The sequence below is a fragment of the Lagenorhynchus albirostris genome, chromosome X, assembly GCF_949774975.1.
Source record: "Lagenorhynchus albirostris chromosome X, mLagAlb1.1, whole genome shotgun sequence".
Lineage (NCBI taxonomy): Eukaryota > Metazoa > Chordata > Mammalia > Artiodactyla > Delphinidae > Lagenorhynchus > Lagenorhynchus albirostris.
In genome coordinates, this window is record NC_083116.1 from 75,225,382 (window position 1) to 75,248,251 (window position 22,870).

General features: G+C 41.4%; 1 protein-coding gene across 1 annotated transcript in view; it reads right to left on the reverse strand.

Moving 5' to 3' along the window:
* Positions 1-18,489: 18,489 nt before the first annotated feature.
* AR (androgen receptor) overlaps positions 18,490-22,870 on the reverse strand; it is a 162,824-nt gene continuing 158,443 nt past the window's right edge. Inside the window, exons 6-8 of the mRNA XM_060137406.1 lie at positions 20,341-20,471; positions 19,324-19,481; positions 18,490-18,645 (exon numbers count right to left, since the gene is read on the reverse strand). Coding sequence (XP_059993389.1) covers positions 18,490-18,645; positions 19,324-19,481; positions 20,341-20,471 — 445 coding nt within the window. The remainder of the gene's footprint in view (positions 18,646-19,323; positions 19,482-20,340; positions 20,472-22,870) is intronic.

Consider the following 22,870-nt stretch of genomic DNA (forward strand, 5'->3'; position numbering starts at 1 on the left):
AAGGGCCTTATATCTAGAATATATAAAGGATGTTACAACTCAATAATAAAAAGATAAATAAGCTAATTTGAAGTAGGCAAATGATCTGAATGGATATTTCTCAAAAGAATATATACAAATGGCCAGCAAGCACATGAAAAGATGGTCAATACCATTAGCCATCGAGGAAATGTAAATCAAAACCACAATGAGATACTACTCGACACCCACCAAAATGGCAATGATCCAAAAAAAAAACCAAACCAAAAAAAAGGTAACAGGTACCGGTGAGGATATGGAGAAACTGGAACCCTCATACACTGTTGGTGGGAATGTAAACTGTTGCAGCAACTATGGAAAATAGGCTAACACTTCCTTAAAATGTTAAAAACACAGTTGCCATGATACTTAGCAATTTCTCATCTAGGTATATAACCAAGAGAAATGAAAACAGATGTCCACACAAAATCTTGTACATGAATGCTGCTAGCATTAATCATAGTAGCCAAAAAGTATAAACAACCCAATTGCCCATCAACTGATGAATGGATAAACAAAAAAACAACTTACCTGTAAATGTCTCCTCATCCCCACCATAAGTGGTGGTCTATGTATATATGAAACCAGAAGGGAACTTTTTGCTACATAGAGCTGACTGAAGTGGAGACAGAGGATTAGGCTTTCCCAGAGGTGCTCATAGTTTCAAGGGCATTGGATTTGGAGTCAGAAAGCCAAAGTCCTGACTCTGTTGCTTCTTAACTATGTGACTTTTTATAAGTGTATCACCTTCTTATCATTCATTGTGTTGTTCATCATTGTTTATTTGCTCTTTAGTTCTTCTAGGTCCTTGTTAAACGTTTCTTGTATTTTCTCTGTTCTATTTCCAAGATTTTGGATCATCTTTACTGTCATTACTCTGAATTCTTTTTCAGGTAGACTGCCTATTTCCTCTTCATTTGTATGGTCTGGTGGGTTTTTACCTAGCTCCTTCACCTGCTGTGTGTTTCTCTGTCTTCTCATTTTGCTTAACTTACTGTATTTGGAGTCTCGTTTTCACAGGCTGCAGGTTCATAGGTCCCGTTGTTTTTTGTGTCTGCCCCCAGTGGCTGTTAGTTTAGTAGGTTGTGTAGGCTTCCTGGTGGAGGGAACTGGTGCCTGTGTTCTGGTGCATGAGGCTGGATCTTGTCTTTCTGGTGGGCAGGACTGCATCCAGTGGCATGTATTGGGGTGTCTGTGACCTTATTATGATTTTAGGTAGGCTCTCTGCTAATGGGTGGGGTTGTGTTGCTGTCTTGCTAGTTGTTTGGCATAGGGTGGCCAGCAATGGAGTTTGGTGGTCATTGAGTGGAGCTGGGTTTTAGCGTCGAGACGAAGATCTCTGGGAGAGCTCTCACCGATTGATATTATATGGGGATGAGAGGTCTCTGGTGGTCCAACGTCCTGAACTCGGCTCTCCCACCTGAGAGCCTGAGCACCCGGCCGGACCACCAAGACCCTGTCAGCCACACAGCTTACATCCAAGCTGGGCGGCTGATCCACGCTGTCCTGGACACTGCCGGGAACTGGTCCTCCTTTTCATTTTTTAGTCTCCTTACTATATCAGTTCCTGAGTGAAATATGCTAAAATCTCCCACTGTAATATCAAGACTGTTAATTTTTCATGTATTTTCACATTTTTCTTTATATATTTTCAGGCTTTTTTATGAGAGGCATATAAATTTTAAATGATGTTATTTTCCTGGTAAACTGGGCTTTTTATCAATTCAAACATCTATTTTTTTTACATCTTTATTGGAGTATAATTGCTTTACAATGGTGTGTTAGTTTCTGCTTTATAACAAAGTGAATCAGTTATACATATACATATGTTCCCATATCTCTTTCTTCTTGCATCTCCCTTCCTCCTACCCTCCCTATCCCACCCCTCTAGGTGGTCACAAAGCACCGAGCTGATCTCCCTGTGCTATGTGGCTGCTTCCCACTAGCTATCTATTTTACGTTTGGTAGTGTATATATGTCCATGCCACTCTTTCGCTTTGTCACAGCTTACCCTTTCCCCTCCCTATATCCTCAAGTCCATGCTATAGTAGGTCTGAGTCTTTATTCCTGTCTTACCCCTAGCTTCTTCATGACATTTTTTTCTTAAATTCCATATATATGTGTTAGCATACGGTATTTGTCTTTCTCTTTCTGACTTACTTCACTCTGTATGACAGACTCTAGGTCCATCCACCTCATTACAAATAGCACAATTTCATTTCTTTTTATGGCTGAGTAATATTCTATTGTATATATGTGCCACATCTTCTTTATCCATTCATCCGATGATGGACACTTAGGTTGTTTCCATCTCCGGGCTATTGTAAATAGAGCTGCAATGAACATTTTGGTACATGTCTCTTTTTGAATTATGGTTTTCTCAGGGTATATGCCCAGTAGTGGGATTGCTGGGTCATATGGTAGTTCTATTTGTAGTTTTTTAAGGAACCTCCATACTGTTCTCCATAATGGCTGTACCAATTCACATCCCCACCAGCAGTGCAAGAGTGTTTCCTTTTCTCCACACCCTCTCCAGCACTTATTGCTTCTAGGTTTTGTGATGATGGCCATTCTGACTGGTGTGAGACAAACATCTATTTGTAGTAATGCTTTTGTCATATAGTTTATTTTGTCTGCCAATAATATAACTAAATAAGATTTCTTTGGTTGGTATTTGCCTAGTATACATTTTCTATTCTTTGACATTCAAACTTTTTGATTATTTTTAACAATATTATGTAGACATTTAACTTAATAAAGTCTAAAGTTAATGAGCAAAGTTCAATATCCATTCATGATAAAAACTCTTAACAAATTATGTGTACAAGAAACATACCTCAACATAATAAAGGCCATATATGACAAGCCCACAGCTAAGATCATACTCAGTGGTGAAAGGTTGAAAAGTTTTCCTCTAAGATCAGGAACAAGACAAACATACCCACTCTCACCACTCCTATTCAACATAGTAATGGAAGTTCTAGCCAGAGCTGTCAGGCAACCAAAACAGAGAAAAGGCATCTGAATTGGAAATGAAGAAGTAAAATTGTCTCTATTTGTAGATAACATGATTTCATATATAGAAAAATCCTAAATACTGCACTAGAAAACCATTATATTTAAGCAACTTCAGTAAATTTGCAGGATATAAAATTAACTTATAAAAATCAAAGTTTCTATACACTAACAACAAATTATCTGAAAAAGAAATAAAGAAAACAATTCCATCTACAAAGCATTAGAAACAGTATAGGTTCCTCAAAAAATTAAAGGTAGAACTACCATAAGATCCAGCAATTCCACTTGTGGGGATATATCCAAAATCACTATGTTGAAGAGATATCTGCACCCTCAGATTTATAGAAGCGTTATTTATGATAGCTAAGAAATGGAAAAATGTAAGTGTTTATCGACAAATGAATGGATAAAGAAGTTGTAGTATATATATACACAGTGGAATATAATTCAGCTACAAAAAATAAAAAAAAATCCTGCCTTTTGTGACAACTGGCGTGGACCTTGAGGGCATTATACTAAGTGAAATAAGTCAGACAGAGAAAGACAAATATAATGTACAACATGATGACTATAGTAACACTGTTGTATGGTATATTTGAAAATTGTTAAGAGAGTAGACCTTAAGAGTTCTCACCACAAAGAAAATAAAACATTTTTTTAGTATCTATATGAGATGATGGATGTTAACTAAACTTACTGTGATAACCACTTCACAATATATGAAAGTCAAGTCATTATACTGTACACCTTAAGCTTACACAGTGCTGTATGTCATTTATCAATATATCTCAATAAAACTGGAAAAATAAAAGAACTGGATAAAAATTAAGTTAATGAGTATCTTTATCTTCTTTCTCAGCAAATTAAGGACTTCAGTTTTATAACTGTAATAATCCCCTCTCAATATATAAGCAGTTTTCAGATTCTTTAATTCTATCTTGTTATTTTCCCACAATATTAGACATCACTATATTTTTTGCATATAGTTAATGTATGTTTAGATTTATTTACATGTTTATGAATATCTTTGCTCACTATTACCTCTTGCATCTCAGACCTTCCATCCAAGATCTTTTCCCAAATATCTGAAGTACGTCACTTAGAATTTCCTTTACTGAGGATCTGGTTAAAAATATTTTTATTTTAACTTGAAAGATAGTTCTGTTGAGTAGAGAATTCTCTCAGTATATCAAAGTTCATTTTCCACTCTGTTCCGCTACCATTATTATTATTGATAAGTTAATCTTAAGTGTAGTGGCTATTTCTTTGTAAATAACGTTTTGTCCTAGTTATCCCTCCTCGCTGACTGCTTTTGTAATATTCTTTTCCTTTAGCATTCTGTAAAATCACTGTGATGTGTCTAGCATAAAAAGAAACAAAATTGAGCTAGTGTGGATTTCTTTTAATTGTCTAGCTTGGGATTTGTCGGGAATGTAGGTCTTAAAGATGAATGTCTTTCAACAATGTTGAAAAATTCTCAGTTATTATGTTTTTGAATATTGCCTTTTTCCTACTCCATGACTATGCTCTGGAAGTCTAGTTAGATATATATTAGATCTATCTGCACTACCTTCTTGTCTCTTAACCTTTCATATTTTCCATTTTATTTCATTTCTGTTCTATATTATGGATAATTTGTTTGCATCCATCTTTCATTTCCCCAATTTTCTCTTTAGTTGCATATATTATGTGTTCTAATCAATCAATATAGATTTAATTCTACTATTCTACTTTTTTAGTTGGAGAGATTCTATTTTATACTTTTTCTAATATGTTTGGTTGTTCTTTATAGTCTCTTCTTCCTTGTATCTATTTCAAGCATTTTATAAATATACTTAATCACTTTAAGTAAAGTTAATTTTATATTCTAAATGTGATGGTTTTATATTCTATAGTCTGTGGGTCTGATTATGTTGTTTGTTATTTCTGAAGACTTTTACTCAGGGTGTCTTGTTTCTTTGTGTGTTTTGTAAATTTTGACTGTGAGATGCTTATTTTATTTGGACCTTTATGTATAGAAATTTTTGAGGTCTAGATGAAAGTTACATTCTTCTACAGAGGATTTGCTTTTGCCAGTCTCCTGTGAGAACCACCAATCTGGGATGTCATCTTTTAGTTTTTCAGACCTCATTAGTATCTTGAATTAGGACTAAAAACTATATGAAGGCCACTTATGGTTATAAATTCTCATGAGAGGTTTATTTTTCTCCTCCACCCAGTGCCAAGATGAAGCCAGGCAGGTTTCCTTGCCATCTCCTTCTGTGAAACAGATTTAATTCTTCTTCACTCTTACATTGACTTCACTCTAGTCTTTATCTCATATTCCTTCACCTCTTGCAGTCATCAATGTAGAAATTCAGTCTTCCAGGTCTGGTAAAACCCCTAGGGCAAAATTTGGATTTGATACTCATTTACCTCAGTGTTCCTACTTTAACTTCCTTTTTGGCTGTGGATTTTTTTTACTATCATACTAATTCAGCAATGAATTTTAAAATATTATTTTTATATTTTACATTTTGTTTTCATTGGGAGAGTCATTCAGGCTATCTAGCAAAACACACTGCTAAAAATAGAAGTCTCTAGCCAACTTCTAAAATAACAGTGCTTCCTTCCTGTCACATATTTAACTGGGATATTAATAATTCCTGCTGTGCTTTCCTTATAGGGTTCATGTGAGTCTCCAATGAGATAGTTGATATCAAAGTGCTATATGGTATAAAGCACTATTTAAAAGACAATAAATTGCTATTATAACTAAGTGCAAGCCAAAGCAGTGGTGTGGGCTTAGGGGAAGGAGATTCAAAGTTTAAAGGAGATAAAGCTGATTTCCAGCTGAGGAAATAGGGAAAACATACTGGAGTTGGCTTTTGAGCTGAGCCTTAATGTGTAGGAAGGATTTACCTAGGCAGAAGTGGAGGTGGTCATTTCAAATGAAGGGCACTGCATGAATGAAGGCTAATAGAATGTGTTGCTCTATTCCCAAAGGGAGGTCTTTGGTCTGGTCTCTTGTCCATTAGTGCTTATCTAATGGCACTGCCTGTACTCTGGTTCCTGACCTAGACCATTAATAAAGTCCATACCACGTCCACCTCAGAGATTCGTCAAGCAGTCACACTTGCCCATGTTTATTCTGTACAAGAGATATATCTAACAGGGTCTTCGGTCCATATCAAAATTGTCCAGGTACAGAATGACCCAAGATGCATTAGGAGAAATATACTCTCACCAAGAATGATGGGTGTCTTAGGCAAGATGGCATGCTGTATGGTATAGGCTGTTGTGGAACAACAAGCAATGAAATACTGGCTATGTTGTCAAGGATGCTGGTGACTGGACATTTGCAAGTACAGCAAAAATATCATTAGTCTTTTCCATGGTACAGATTCTAAAATAGAGGAATGAGACTACAGGCATGGGAGTGAGATAAAGTTGGAAATTCCCAGATTGACAAAATTCTGGTTTTAGCCAAAAGTTTCACAGAATCTAAGAAGGCATGTAAGAGCTAGAAGAAACTAGCCTAGTTCTTATCTCCCTTGCTCTACAGATAGGGAGACTGAGACCCAGAAAGGGGAAAGAGCCTGCTAAACTTCACCTGATGGTTAGTGGCAGAAGCTGGTACTCTGATTTCTGATCCAATGCTCTTTCCCCTGCATGCCTTTATAGACAAATATGCTCATAGGTTTTTTGGACACCCAGTGAACTGCTGTACCCCAGGCACCTCTAGCCAGAGACAGGAAAGGAAAGCAAGAGGCTTGGAAAGACACTTGAGAGATGGTAGGGCTGGAACAGACAATTCTTCCTCCCAAAAGTACTCATCTGAAGTTTGGGGAGTAGGTGGCTACTGAGGAAATCATGGGCTCATGTACACCAGACATCTCTTTCACTCTTGGAATGAGTAGTTGTAAAGGCAATTCCATTGTGATATCATTCCTTCCTTATTCCTATTTGTAATGCTGCCTGTTTTGAGTTCCTTGGGCCTCTTTGCAAAAGACTGAGAAAATCAACCAGCCTTTCAAAAAAGAAACTATACCGCAGTGATCAAAATCGTAGGCTTTGACAACAAACGTACTTTAGTTTGAGTTCAGGCGTTATTACTTAGAAGTAACCTTGGGTCTGAGCCAGAAATAATTTGGGTCAGGGCCTCAGTTTCTTTGTATTATGGGAGTAATTGTGCTCAACTCATAGGGTTAATATAAGGATTATGTAAGATACGATATAAAGAGCTTTGCCTTAGCATTTCTTGGCACATAGTAAGCGCTCAATACATTTAATACTATTATTATTATTACTATTATTACTTTGAGTCAATCTCTGTGTTACCCTCTACTATATTCTTTCTTATACATGTTTTAATAAAGCTTTCAACTCCCCAAACTAATTATGTTACAGCTTTGTTCAAAAATCCTTAGTTATCTCAACTGGTGTTCTGTAATTACTTGTTAGATGTGGCAAATAATATGTTGATAATATCTTAAACATTGAAATTGGTGAATAATTTTCTTAATATTATACTATAGGAGGTTCAAGATTTTCCTTTCAACATTGTCAGTCTAGGGCTTCCCTGGTGGCACAGTGGTTGAGAGTCCGCCTGCCGATGCAGGGGACACGGGTTCTTGCCCCGGTCCGGGAGGATCCCACATGCCGCGGAGCGGCTGGGCCCATGAGCCATGGCCGCTGAGCCTGCGTGTCCGGAGCCTGTGCTCCGCAACGAAAGGAAAAAAATATTGTCAGTCTCACTTGTATTCGTATTTTCTCTCTTAAGTGGGAGAGAAAGGGGCTAAGTGACAGTTGTGTATCAGGAATTGCATATAACCCTGGAGACTCCCTTGAGGACATGTCACATATGTGGCCATTAGCTTTCCCTTGTCGCAACTGAGAATGACTGGCCTACAGAAGAAATTTCTTTGTGGCACACGCAGGCTTTTCTCAATAGACCTTAGCCCAGATTCATCTCCAACTATTACTTTCTACTAGTTCCTATTTGCTTTGTCCCAAAGCAGTAGCCATATACTCTTTCCTGGCTGCTCAGCTACTTTTCCCTCCTGTGGAATTTCATCTCACTGTTCAAGGCCTGAGTCAGATATCATCACCTCTAGGAAGGTGGAATCTTGTATATTCTTCTCCAGCGTTTTTCCTGACTTCCTGTTTTGATGAACGAATGAGGCCCCACATCCACAGAACACCAATTTGATTGGCTTCCCATAGCCTCCACTACCCCTTATGGGGTATGAAGCTGCTGGTGATACTCTCTGGGATGCCCTGTCTCTCATCCAGGAACATCATGCCAGTAAGTGTCACTTAGGAAGACCATGGCACGTATAGGTGGCATAGTAAACAGTATATACTGTCATGACAGAGACCCTTGAACACATTCCAAGGATTATACCATGTCCAGGTTTTTGATAGATTGTTCTAATGTGAGGAGCCTAAAACTGGAAATCAGGAGATTCAGGGCTTCCAGTTCAGACTTAGGGTCATTAATTATTCAGGAGCAGCCTTTGGGCCAATCACTTCGCTGTGCTGAGCCTCAATTTCCCTATCTGAAAAATGGGCTTGATCCCTGTTCTGCCTGATTTCAGGATGTTATGAGGTTCAGATGAGATCATGTGTCTGGGAACTGAAATGGTGGCAACGATTTCTATAGCTCCCTTTAACCTTGGAATAGAGGCTCAACTCTTTAGTGTGACACATGAACACTCACTGGCTTTTGCTTCTTTCTTTACTCTTTTCTCTCACACTCATACCCTTTTTCAAACTTTTCACTCAGGCTAAACTAAACAATTTGTCTTTTCCCTTACAAGGTTGCTGCCTCTTGCCTGAGAAAGAATGCCCCTTTCTCTACCTTCAACCCCATCTTCACTGAACTTGGGTCACAGCCTAGACTTCTCTAAGAAGTCTTCCTTGACCTTCCCACTAGACCAGGCTAGGCATACTTCTTCTGCACCCCAGCAGAAACTTGCACTTCCCTCACCATAGCACCCATTACATTATAATTGTCTGTGTCTGTCTGTTTTTCCTACTAGACTAGAAGCTCCATAAGGACAGAGACCATGTCTGTCTTGTTCCTATGTGGGGTACATAGTGGTTACACAAATAAATAATTGTTGAATAAATGAAAGAACAAATGAATGAGGGGATAATTGGATACTGTGCCCCCATGAAGAGTCCCTGCAGTCTCTTGAGGTGGTGGGATTCTCCCACAAGGTTAGTCCAATCCTGAAATTATCTACTCTTGGCACTGTGTATAAGCATCAAAAGGACTTGTTTTCTTTGGAGACAAGTGTCACTGCCTAGGTGGTAAGTGATGTTTCTCTCACAGCACCTTCCTACTCGGTTGGCCTATTTTCTGGTCTTAGATTTGAATTGCTTCAATGGGGATTCAGGGGACAGTTTGCATAAAGTCTGGCTTAAGTCAGCTTTTTTGGTACAGTCTTGCTGATTGGCAGTCAAAGTTTTGCAAATACTCTTCTCTTCACTTGAAGTACTTTGGGAAAAAAGTTGAGGGAAGAGGGGGAAGTTGTGGCCTGAAAAAATGGTGGCAGAAGAATCTGAGAATTTGAATCATCTGCATCTGCCTATTAACTCAGAAAACTAGGTTTTCATACTTCAGTGTGTCTTTTAAATGTTTCTCATTGCTTCTACAGTCCCAATTCCAGCTCAACCAATAATTCTCTTCTTTCACTCTCCCCTGCAATGGCATGAAGGAAACCTCTGTGAGTGGGTGGTAGGTGAAGTAGGTACTGCAGTTGGAGTAGAGATCCTTGGGCTGTATACAAGGGAACCACAGATGAGAAGTGCAGGCTCTCTCACCAAGGCTCTGAACCAGTGTGCAAGGGGATGTAAGAGGTTTTCAGGTACTCTGCCACCCTGGCATGCTGCCTGCAAGCATATGAACGGGTTATGAGCTGGGTGTGCTAGAGCTAGTCCCTTGACACAGGTCCTAATTCACAATAACATTCAACAAGTTTTATGTCGTGACTTCCTTATGTAAAGAATGCAAAATTTGGGCTAGATGCTAAGATCCCTTCTATCTCTAAAAGGCAGCAATTAGAAATCAGGGGTTAGACCAATCTTGTCTGAGGAATAGATGTGGGAGGGTCTGAGGAATAGATGTGATAGGTTGAAGTCCCAGACTGGCCTGGCCTAAGGCATTTAATAGACTGTAAACTCACTGAAAGCATGGACTGTGGCTTAACTCCTACTTATCTCTGCTATTTATGAGATCATCTAAATGGTAAATTATTTTACTTTTGAGCAGTATCCCCATCCATCAAGGGGTTGACAGCATTTATTACACAGGACTCAAATTTTGTTTTGACCCTCTGCCCCAGGTGTTTGGTAAATTTTTATTGAGTACAAACATGGGGATTCTAGTTACAAAACTATGTGTTCTAGGGATAATAAAAGGCTCTTTCCTTTTCCTTTTATGTTACAATTTTTAAAAGTGTTGCTGTAGTTTGCAATAACCACGGTGTACACATTGGAAGCGGCTCTACATCTCATCTAGTTCTATTTCGCATCTTCAGACACACTCATTTTATAGATGAGAAAACTAAGGTCAAGAAAAGGGGAGAGGGTTGTCCAGTATCATACAGTGAATCAGCAGGTCTGAATCCTAGCTATATACTATATGATCATGATTAAGTCACATATAAGACTCCTGCCTCCAGGCTCTTTTTAATCCTCTAGGTGTCCTTTTCCCCCTGACCTCTGTGCTTTTCTACTCCTTGGAAAATCTATGGTGGATGATAACTACCATGTCACTTTAGGCATGAGCTGAGTGGTCAATGAAACCAAATAGGGTGGCTGTTAGGTCACTCTCTGTAGGTCTAAGAGAAGAGAAGCTAAGCAATGGTTGTCAGAGGGGCTCTTTTGCAGGCAGGCTCTGACTTCCACACACAACCCACAAACATTCATATTCTCTCTCTCCTTACTTAGACACACACAAACAAACACACATCCTAAGAATCTCTTCGTCTCCTCTCCATCAAGCATTGCTCTCAGGAAAAGTTTGAGAAATCCATCTACTCTGAAGTGGTCAGTGATAAACATGGCTCAATGTGGGATCACTCTCAGGGGTTCTGGCATTTTATCAGGGATCAAAGCCAGAGCAATAAGCCCACCAGTTGGGTCATATACATTCTTACTGAATCCCCAATCTGGCCCAGTAAAGAGGCACTGTGACAACCCCTATTACAGGTGAGGACACTGAGACATAGAGAACTTTCCCATTATTCCTTAACACATCTGTCACACTTCATTGATGGCCTGTATCTCAAGCCCAGAATTCAATTTGGGATCTCATTAAGTATTCACACAGAGGAAACAGGAGTGGGCTTTTCTTGAACTTTTGCAAACCCTAAAGAAGGCTGGCTCGGATTTTACCTTGATGGTCAAGGACGATATAGGTCCTCAAAACCAGTGAGGGTGTGAACATGCCCATTCTTTACCGGAAGCTTGGCAAGAACAGGGCAGTGAAGCCCCCACCCATTTTATGCTCCCACGAGGATGAGAATGAGGGTGAACAGCTGGGTTTTGTATAGCTTTCTCCTGGTTGACAAACTCAGGCTTTTTGATGAGAAGTTGTAATGGGTGGCCAGTGTCCATCTGTGCTTTCTAGCCCAGACCTTTTGATATTTTGGTGGTCCCAGGTCAAACTATGCTAAGGCCAACACAGGACAAATTTATAACCCCTGTACAAAGATTTTTTTAAATATATTAAAATCAAAGTAGCATTAAAAAGCCACTGGGCATGATACCAATTCGACTTCAATAAAGACAGCCAATAAAAAGAGCTAATTAAAAGAACTCTGATGACATTCATCTGAAATTTTAGATTGTTTTATGTTTTAACAAATTAACAACGGTGATAAGAGGACATTAGCAGCTTTTCTTGGGTCTCTTTGTTAACAATAACTTGAGCTTGCAGCCACAACAGGGGCTGTGGCCAAGTTTTAGCTGGCAGACCAGCAAGGCAATATTTTACACAATGGATGACATTTATGAAAGCAGAGACAGAGACAAACCCAGAGTCACACATGTATTCCAACAAACAAGTTTCTGCCATTTTTAATTGTATTTAGAGCAACAAAAGATTCCAAGATTACAAAAAGTGAATAGAACACTAGCGCTTTGGGCTGGTCCTGCTGCCCAGTGGAGGCCAAGTGCCGCTGTGAGAACTGAAGCCCCATCGAAAGAAGTTTCAAGCAAAATTAATGTTTCTTTGAAAAAAAACCTTTTATATGATGCTTTTTTTCTTTTTAATTTTTTCCCTCAACATAAAAAAATAATTCTTACATCTGGTTACATAGTCTGCTCCCTCCTGCTGCCAAATGAATCTCAAGGACAGCACAAGAATGTCATGTCCAAGGCACTCCCTAATCAATGTTCCAGTCTAGGGGAAAGCAGAAAAGTGTCACTGAGTGGTGGGAGGGGACTCTCTTTTTAGTTTGGGTCATCCCAATGGTGGCTACTCTCAGCACCTGAGTGGCTTATGGGATAGGACAACCCCACATGCACTTCACTGCCGGACAGTTAGCACCAAGGGCTAAGGTTGGGAGAGACTGCAGGCCTGGTCTATGTAAATACTCAGGGAAGAGAGTTCCAAAATGTGAAGCATCAGCCCAGGAGGGTACCACCAGAGAAGCAGCAGCATTCCAGAATTTCCTTTCCTTTGGGACATATGTGTGGGCTCCAGTCTTTGGTGGCCAATGGAACCTGTAGCTATGTGCCAGCCTTTTTAAGTAGTGCAGATGCAAACTGTTTTAGGCCACAAGGACCACTCAGATGATAGCTTCTCATTTAATTCTATAAAAAGCTGAGACAAGTGGGATAAGGAAAGGAATCAGCACTCCCACTCTACTGAATTGGGGTTGGAAACCAACCCATACATATTATCTATTTTCTGGCCAAATCTAATGGGGAGAAATCAAAGATGAGTCAAAGGCTGCTTTTCCCTTTAAGACTCTGCCTGCTAAATTACAATATTTACCACTTATTTTTGGAGTGGGAACATTCCGAATGGTTTGTTACCTCAGCTGAAGTGTCTTTGGAGGAGTGACTAATTGTGGATTTTTCTGCCTTCACCTAGAAATGGTTAAGGGTTGGGAGGCTCTGGGCAACAGACCCCAGTGTCAGTCTCTTAATTGAAGAAAAACACCCTTACCTGTGAGCAGAGATGGACCTGTACCTACAGATAAACTACTTCTAGTACACTGATAAATTTTTTAACAAAGAAAAACACATTTTCATTGTCAAAATCTTTACAGAACGTATCCAAAACCAGAATAGACACCCAGTAGCAAGAGCACCTCAGTTGCAGGTGAGTAAATTGTTTGAAATGGAGCACTTGCTCCAGGTTCCCAAGTGCAGGAAACTGCCCTTTTCTCACAGGGATGGCGAAGAACAAAAAATACCCTTCCTTCTTCCAACTGCACAGGTCCCATTAGAGGGTCACTGGCTAATTGCTTGGGTGGGCCTTTGGCCCCAAGTCTGGGCCTTCCCTATGGTAAATCCCAGTCAGTTCCAATGAGACTTCACCACCCTTTACACATTCATCTGTCTTGGGCTAGTAAAGTGCAACACATCATGTACCTTACGCTTTTCCCCCCTCTGCTCCTTTGCAAGGCCTGTGGGTCAGGCCTCAATAGGAGCAGAGATCTCTTGGCTATCTGATCAACCCAGGTGTCTTTTCCATTCTGAGAGAGCTTCCAAAACGTAGCTTTGGCCTCTCTCACAAATACATGGTATCAATTATGACCTGGAACCAAATATAAAGGTGCAGAGAAAGGTAAAGCTATCAGAACATATTATATCTATATATATAATTCAATTTTGAAACATGGATACAAATACTCATTTACAATATATTTCAACCTTCTGCCTTAAACCACAGAGAACTTTTTTGTGCCATTCAAAGTGGGCAGAAATGAGGATTACTGCCTGCTGTCCTTCTAGTGCAAAATCTAGTCCTTTAAATGCTCCTCTTATCAGCAAGGGCTTCACATCTTCAGATAAGCTAACATTGGCACTAGCAAACACAATGGCCAAGACAGCTCCACTTCTAACCATGCAATGATGGAGCTTTAAGAATTTGCTCAGCAACTACAACAGAAAAGGAAAGCTAGTTCTGCTTATAAAAAATCACTTACTGAAGGACCCATAATCCCTTTCTTTTCAAAATTATCTTCCACTCTTCTAAACGTGTATATTGTGGGGGAAACCCCACAAAACTCTTATAAGTCAGTCACCAGCAAAATCCTTTAGTCTGTCTTTGGATAGGTTACCAAAGAGGCACTAATGCTTGCTCCCTCCCTGCCCTTAAAAATTTTGGTATTTTAGCAGATACAGTGTAATCTTTGGTTACGTAATGCGATGCTCTCATCTCTTTGTTTTTTAAAACTGCTTTCACAGATTTTCAAAGAGATTAGTGGTGAGAACAGACCTGCCTATAAAAGGCAGCAAGGGTAGAAATATCCTTTTATAAGAAATTGCACATGCTAAATGGCTTATTTTGACTTTAAGTTTGGGATTGGATCTCGTGTTTTAGCATTCCTGGTTCCCATGAGCCCCTACATGTGGTTGAGCATGACGGCCACCCCCTTGGCCCAGTGCCCTCTCACCTGGGCAACTGGCATAAGATAATTAGTAGTCAACCTCTTGTTTTTCCAGGGCCATGTAGGGACCATGCAGGGATACTTATTGGGCTGTCTGAAGAGAGTCTCATGAAATGCAACCTTAGCACAAGACTGGGAAGGGACAGAGGGAGTGGCTTGGGCTTTTGAGCCATGCCGAATATCAAGGGAGAAAGAAAGGCCATGTCTGTGCTCTGCCTAATGAAACAAACAGAAGCTACTTGATGCTTAAAGTTAGGTCACTTGTGTAGTGTCAGTATCATGTGAATAGTGGGCCTATTTTCTCTTAAAGTACAAATAGAATACTTCTTGCTATATATGTATATATGTATTTAGAAGTAGAGTATGAACAGAGAGGGACTGTAGCATCAGCACATTATTTCTCAACCTGGACAGTCACCTCAGCAACTACCCAGAGGACAGAGTGAAGCTTTTTTCCCCCCATATTTTAGTGCCAGTGAACATATATAAAAATATATGTATTACTGATTTTCTTTAAGATATATGACAGAATCCTTCAAAAAAAATCCTTTCTCATTAAAAAAATAATGAACTCTCCAAGAACAAAGATACTGTCTGTGGCATAGAAAAGCTATGGAACAAAGAACCCAACCCCCGTTTCAACTCAGAGGCCAGGCCTGGGCAAGCTGCCCAATGAACAAGAGCTGAAACTGCCACACGACTCTTTTCTTTGACCACAGAGTTTGTGACCCTGGCTGCTGTCTGCTGCCAAACACAGATGGGGCCTTCTCCCTGGTGCTTCTTCTTTTTCTCTTCCTCACTCTCCATCCCCATTGAGCACTGCAAACCTTTTTGGAGATAGTCCCCGTCGCTTGTCTGGTGAGTGATCCTCATCTTTAAGCTCACCAGTTGTGTGGATGTGAGTTGCCGATCCTTCAAGGGTGAGCACAGTGTACCAACTACATCAACTCTGTTTGCAGAGCAGAGTGCATGCAAAATGAGACTTCTGTCAATTACACTGGCTGGAACAACAATGGCCAAAAGAAAAAAATAATCCCCCTTTCATCTGTGGGAGATAAAGCCAAGCTAAAATCTCCTTTGCTCACTGAAACCCCAGTGCAAAAACAGTAGGCCTAAATTCTTGTTTAGGCCATTTTTCCCTAGTCTTGCCATTCGGAAATTCGGAGTAATCCAGTTGTTGCTGTTTTTAATTACACTGCCGTTTCACTGAATTTTGGCTTTCACAGATGAAAAACATATATTCATAAAGACAAGAGTCACAACTGGGAAATCCATAAAGATGAAAAACTTGATAGCCAGAGAAATGGAAAGGAGAGCATCTAATATTTACAAGGAGAGGTATTAGAATGATATAATTGAATCCATGCACCACAAAAGATGAGAATCATTTCAAAACAGATGTAAAGGAACTATTAAAAGGTAACCTAGTTTAAATGAAAAAGTAGTGAATTTTTTCTCTTTAAAACAGCTAAAAGTGATCCTGTGACCCTACATAAGCCAAATGGTGTCATAACAAAGAAAAACAGAAGTTTTCTATCCTACCCCAGAAACAGAACCTGTCAGCTTTAGTTCTGTCCAGCAGTCTTGGATTGGTATAACACCCATCTTAGGTTCCCCTCTCCCTTGTTATTTAAAGAAGCTCTTTTGCAAGTTCATTTGGCTATTAATATCAACAGAAATCAGGGGAGGAAACCCATGTAGATCATATCATGTCACTCAGAAACTATCTTCTCAACGACAAGTAGAGTGAACCAACTGAAATGGGCTGCTTGGTGACTGGCCATTTCTTGTTTAGCAGATGAATTTAAGAGCTAAGTGAGGAGGCAGTGGCCAAGATGAGAAAGTAGGTGGACATTCCCCTGTACTCGCGACTCTGTTCAACAGAACAGAGGTGTGCCAAAGGACTATATGAAACCAGTATCCCAGGAACACACCGAGTTCATGGGTGGCAGCCCATTGGAGCCACACCAACCTTTCCAACGGAGGCCATGGTTCTGTAGTCTCAATCTTTCAGCTTCCTCTGGCTGAAAGGCAGCAACAAAGGTGGGGAGTCTGAGTGAGTATGGCCAATGTCAGAGCCCAGAATCAGCAACAGAGGAGGATGATGAGTAAACTCACCAGATGGTGCCCATCTGGCTTTAGACTTTGCTTCTGAAGACTTTTACTTTAGTAGTCAGTCTTCTCTTGGTTTCTTCTCTCTTCTTCCCATGACTTCTGCAGGTGGATATGCTGGGTGGCAAGGAGAGCATTTACAGAGTTTCTGGTTCTAGTGCCTTCATTCTTCCCACCTTAGTAATTGAGTTTTCTCTTCAACCCTGATCTGGGTAGCCCCTTTAGCTGCTCTGAAGGTGGAAGTCGGCATTTCTCCATTTTGTGGGAAGGTGTCATCTCTGGGGGACAAGAGCAAGACGCTCAGCTTGTCCAATCCCGTTGATGCCTTCTTTCCAGTTTGTCTAAGGGCTCCAGAGATCTGATAGTTGATGAGAGACATTTTCTAAGAAGTCTTTGAGCCTACTGGCATCTAGAGATAGACATTGAGACTGCTGGCTTGCTAGCCTTCTTAGTGGTGGGAGTTCTTAGCAGAGAGTCTGTGAACATGCCCAAGGAAGTGGACAAGCTTCACCACTGTGGATGTAATGCAGCCTGGTGAAGTTCAGGCCCACAAAACACTGAAGGGAGGGTGGATTATGCTTGTAGCTGTATGGAGTCAGGCAGAAAACATTCAGATCTTTTAAAGATAAGGGCAAAGAGGGATCAAATCTTCAGTGTCCTAAGTAGGAAAACAGTCAAGCCACCACTTCCTTTTCCTCTGACTGCAGCCCCAAGCTTTTCCCTGGGCCACAAATGGGAAAGCAGACCTGGATCGGAATGGTGACTTACAAAAGGTCAGATCTCCCTCTCCCTCTTGCTGGTCTGATTCTTCAGTGGAAGTGGCCAAGTTTTGGCTAAAGAGAACATTCAGTTCAAAGCTCTTAGAAAAGCTATTGAAAGTCAATTTGAGGGTGGAGGCAGAGGATGAGAGAGAAAGGGACTGGTGGGGGGAGGCCATACAGACAAGTTTTCAAACAAGAAGTACACTTTTCAGTACCATGAACTGTGCTGCAGTTGAGCAGTCTAGCCCTCAGGAGCCAAGGCTCTGGGCAGGTACTGGTGATCCATCTGTCCTCTCTGTCCTCTCTTAAATCTGCCTCCCATCCACGTCAGCTCTGGTGTCACCATGCCCTCTAATGGCAATAGCCATTGGCAGAAAATACAGTCTCCCAGGGAGAGAGGGTTTGGGGAAAGAAAGCAGTGACTCCCCATGGGCTTGCAATTTTCACTTTATTCTAGTTACTGTTGGTCTCTTCAGGGATTGCTGTTTGTTTTTATATTTTTTAAGAGGCAAAACCCTAGCAATTTTTTTTTTGTTTTTGTTTGTCTTTTGTTTTCCCAGATACTCTTACCTCTCTAAACTTCACGTGGCATTAGGTGAGTAAACGTTTGCATGGCTGGTATACAGTGCAGTGCTATAAACAAGCACAACTTGACACTGTGCCACAGGATCATCACAGATTTAAAGAAATACAACAGCATTCAAAACACAGATAAGGGCCACAGCGGGGAGCAGAGTTTGAAAGTGCCATGGAGGGTCAGATAGGGAGGCAAAGAAAAGAAAGGAGGAAAAGAGAAAAAAAAAAAGCCTAGCAAATAGAACTCAAGAACATCTTCATGACAGACTGTACATCAATAGAGGAAATTCCCCAAGGCACTGCAGAGAAGTAGTGCAGAGTTAAAACAGGCAGAAGATTTCTGAGAAAGGGAGTGGGGTGGGGGTGAGGAAATGGGGGCTTCCAAAGCTTCACTGCGTGTGAAAATAGATGGGCTTGACTTTCCCGGAAAGGATCTTGGGCACTTGCACAGAGATGATCTCTGCCATCATTTCTGGAAAGTCCACGCTCACCATGTGGGACTTGATTAGCAGGTCAAAAGTGAATTGATGCAGCTCTCGTGCAATCTGCAGGAGGACAATAAGAGAGGGAGAAAACAGGGTTGACAAGGAGTTGGCTTCTTGTCAGGGTCTATCCCCACATTCTTTGATTTCCTCCTCTTTCCTTCCATGTCCTTGGGCCTCCGTGTGTGTGTGTGTGTGTGTGTGTGTGTGTGTGTGTGTGTGTGTGTGTGCGCGCACGTGTGCGTACACACACATGTGCACTAAATTGTCTCCAGGGAGTCATCGAAGGCTCCCAAGAGATCTCTTACACCATTGCAAGCTCTCTGACTCAAGACTGCGTGTTCCTTTTCCTCAGCATAGACACACACACACACACACACACACACACACACACACACACTCGCTCTCTCATACACACACACAAACGCACATGACTCGAGGAAGAGGGGGAAAACATCCAGGTCTGTTTTGTCTGCGTAGAGAACTTATCTACTCTAAGCCCCTTCTCTGAATCCCAACTGCTCTGTTCTCAACTCCTCCACCTCTTTCACAACATCCAGCTGGGACACTGTGACCTGTGTTCCTTTCTTCTTCATTGAATTTTCTTCCTGGACCACACTCAAAGCCAGAGGGGAATGGAAGCACCTCCGAACAGGTGGTGCCAGACCTTAGAAGAGCATATTATCACTTGGCTCTATCAGGCTGCTCTCCCTGACAAAGCACCCTCCATCGTTTGCTTACAGGCTGCACAGAGTCCAGGAGCTTGGTGAGCTGGTAGAAGCGCCTTGAGCAGGATGTGGGATTTTTTCTCTTGCATGCAATGATACGATCAAGTTCCTTGATGTAGTTCATTCGAAGTTCATCAAAGAATTTTTGATTTTTCAGCCCATCCACTGGAACTGATGTGGGATGAAGACAGAATGGGGAGGGGAAACATGCCCACGAAGGAGCATTAGATAAAGCACCAAGTTTTCTGACCACAAACTTGACCCCCACCCCCACAGGGAGAGAACCATCTACTTGGTTTCCTGTCACTTGAGGCCTATATGCCTGGGACCTTTAGGAAGTCTGCTAGGAAGGTCTTAGGGAAAAGGCTAGCTGGACCCAGTGTGTAGGGTATCAAGTAAATAAAATTTAATGAGCTTTTCCATTCTCTAGACTTCTCATCTACACATTTCTTAGGACCTATGGTTTTACGCTGTTCACAGTCTGGCTCTGAATTAGAAAATTAAAACACGTGGTCTTGAATATCAAATTTTGTCTCCTTTCTCCCTCATAGAGGCTAAGCACTCTGCTTAGAAGAGACATTAAAGAAATATTCCTTGGCTGCCAAATAAGCCCTTTCTGAGTTGCTTACACAGAACTTCTCTTTTTGGCAGAAGAGGAAATTCCTTCCAGGAGGCAATCCCTTCTGCCCTACAAGACATATAAGGTGGTCCTTGCCTGTTTCTATGGTAGAAGCTATGGAAAAATTCAGAGACCTGCTAAAACCAGACAAAAAGGCCTTGTACCAGAAAGAGATTGGGGGTAGGTGGGGATCTAATGGAGGCTGAATTTTAGCAAAGAAATTGGTCTCTAGCCATGAAATTCATCCTTGTTAGGAAAAAGGATGCTAAGGGAGAGTGGAGGAGGGAAGGTGAAAGAAGAAGGGAAATGTTCAGGAGCTGGCTTCTTCCCAATAATCCTTTAATGAAAAAAGCAGCTTCCCTCTGATCCCCTATGCCCCTAGGGGCATTCTCTGCCCTTCCAGGCACTTACTAATGCTAAAGAGCAGCAGAGCCTTCATGCACAGAAATTCCTGGGGGGTGATTTGGAGCCATCCAAATTCTTGAGAGAGGTGCCTCATTCGGACACACTGGCTGTACATCCGGGACTTGTGCATGCGGTACCTGGGAAGGAAGCACAGAGAAAAAAAGAGGAGTAAGGAAAGGCTTACAATAAACCCAGAGAGAATATCTGTGGTTGCCCTCCCCTTTCCAAGTTCTCCAAGAAGAGCTTGCTGTTTCTCTTGCTGGTGCTTCAGTGACAGGAACAAAGTTGTTCTTTTTTCTCCAAAATCATGATATCCTGATAACTACTCATCTTGCCTGGCCAGGATATAGATTACCACATGGAAATTCCAGGTCCCCGTGGTCCTCCTGTTTCCTGGCACAAGGACAGGAAAGCCTAACCAAATGAATACAGTGGGACTGGCACATGGTCTCCCTGACTAGTCCTAAAATCTCAGCTGCAGCCAGAGCCAGAACCTGCCTCCCAGACATTCAAACTTGGAGGATTTCTAGGAGACAGGCCTTAGAAATCAAGTCTTAAAATAAGGACATCAGGATTCCCAAGTGACCACACTTCCCATATTAGAAATTTAATCATTTCTTTAAAAACTCCCAGAAAAGGAGATTCCCCATTGTCCCTTTAAATGAGTTCCAATGCTTATCAAATCAGCCAGAAAATATTTCTGAATGTCAAATCTAAATGTCCCCTGCTGAAGCGGAGCCTACTCCCTCATATACTGGCTGTTCCCTATCACAGTTTGGGAGTTATAAACACGTGTGAGCTGCTTTTATTATAGTGACTTGTGAAAACATCATCACATTATCACCTATAAATTATATAGGGAAGTGACCAAGGCTTGGACAGATTCTCGAGGGGAGCAACCTCTCTGTTCCATGACTGGCCATGACAAGCCCATAAGAGAAGATACAGCATCCTCCTGCTAGCAAACCTTCCTGGTTTTCAGCACTTCAGAAATTGTGTGTGTGTCTGTGTCTGTGTCTGTGTGTGTGTGTGTGTGTGTGTGTGTGTGAGAGAGAGAGAGAGAGAGAGAGAGAGAGAGAGAGAGAGAGAGAGAGAGAGAGAGAGAGAGAGAAAGAGAGAGAGAGAGAGACAAAGAGGAGAGGGAGAGAGAGAAATTGATTTTATATCTTGTGGAGAAAGGAAAGGGAATTTGACACTCACTTAAGTGGTGAGGAAAAAGCCCTCCCAGATTGGGTCTGAAGCCTGTGGTTTGACATTTTGGTCCCCAAACCACTAGCCTTGTTCACAGGTTGAGCAGGCCTGGTACTGGCTGGGTGGAAGCTCAGCACCCTATCTCAGAGAGATCTTGGATGGTAGAGAAAGAGGGAAATGAAGGGGCAGATAATGTAGAAATATTCGATGCAGGCTGGAACCCAACTGGAAAAATGAAGCATTTAGATAGTATCACAAGTCAACTGACCAAAACAATGCTGCTCCAAGCTCTTTCGCCCTAAGGAATTTTTAAGTAAGATTTGCTGAGCCTTAGGGCATGGCCTTGCTCTGGTCTGTCTGTGCTTCCAAGCCTCTGTTGATGACAACACTGCAGTATTTTTACCATTGAAATTGTAATCCTGACATGAAGGATTGCTCTAATACTGCTGCAGACCCCAGGAACAGAGAAGGTGTAGAAAGGAGGGGAGAAAGGCAAGGGAAGGAATTCAAAGGGAAAAGGAATAAGACCTGAGGAGGAAAGAAAGGAATAGAGTGCAGAAGGTAGAAAGCAAGGGGCAGGAATGGAATTCAGGAGGTAAGCAGAAGTAGGTGGGATTAAAAGAGAATGGAGAAGTGGGGAGACGAACATTGGAAATAAATGATGGAGCACAGTGCCTGGCACATAGTAATTGCTCAAAAAATGGCAAGTGTCATTATGATTCTATTCACTATTCTACAGATGAGGAGAATAAGCCTCAGAGAAGTTCAGTAATTTACCCAAGGTCACACAGCTAGGGTTCAGGTCCATTACCCTCACAAACTGTGTTCTCCACAAAGAGAGGAGGAGAAAAGAAGAAAGCAGGGTTGATGACAGGGTTTGGTGTCAGAGAGGTCAGCAAATGGGTTGGCCCAGAGTCCCTGTCTTTTTCTTTGGACCTCCGTTTCCCCATTGGTACCTTGAGGAGGCTAGCAGCAACTGGTGGCTTTTAACTGGAGAGGTACTGCTCCCTTAGTGGGTGCTAGAAATGTGTGGGGGCAGTTTGGGCTGTCACAGTGACTAGGATCCTATTTGGTATTTAGTGGGCAGGTACCAGGGCAGTTAAACACATTCCAATATGCAGGAATGTGCTAAAAGATGAAAAATGTCAACAGCATCCCTGTTAAGAAACATTGGTTTAGATGATTCTAGGGACTTTAAGAGCTCTAACATGGCGGGTTCCTATAAGAGGAAGGGGGTCTGCTGTTTCAGGAGCCCTGGGGCTTGATATAGGACCCTGACTCTGTGGGGAATCCTGTGGTACCTTTTGATGAGGTACATGGAAGTGGACCAGATAGCTGAGGTAGG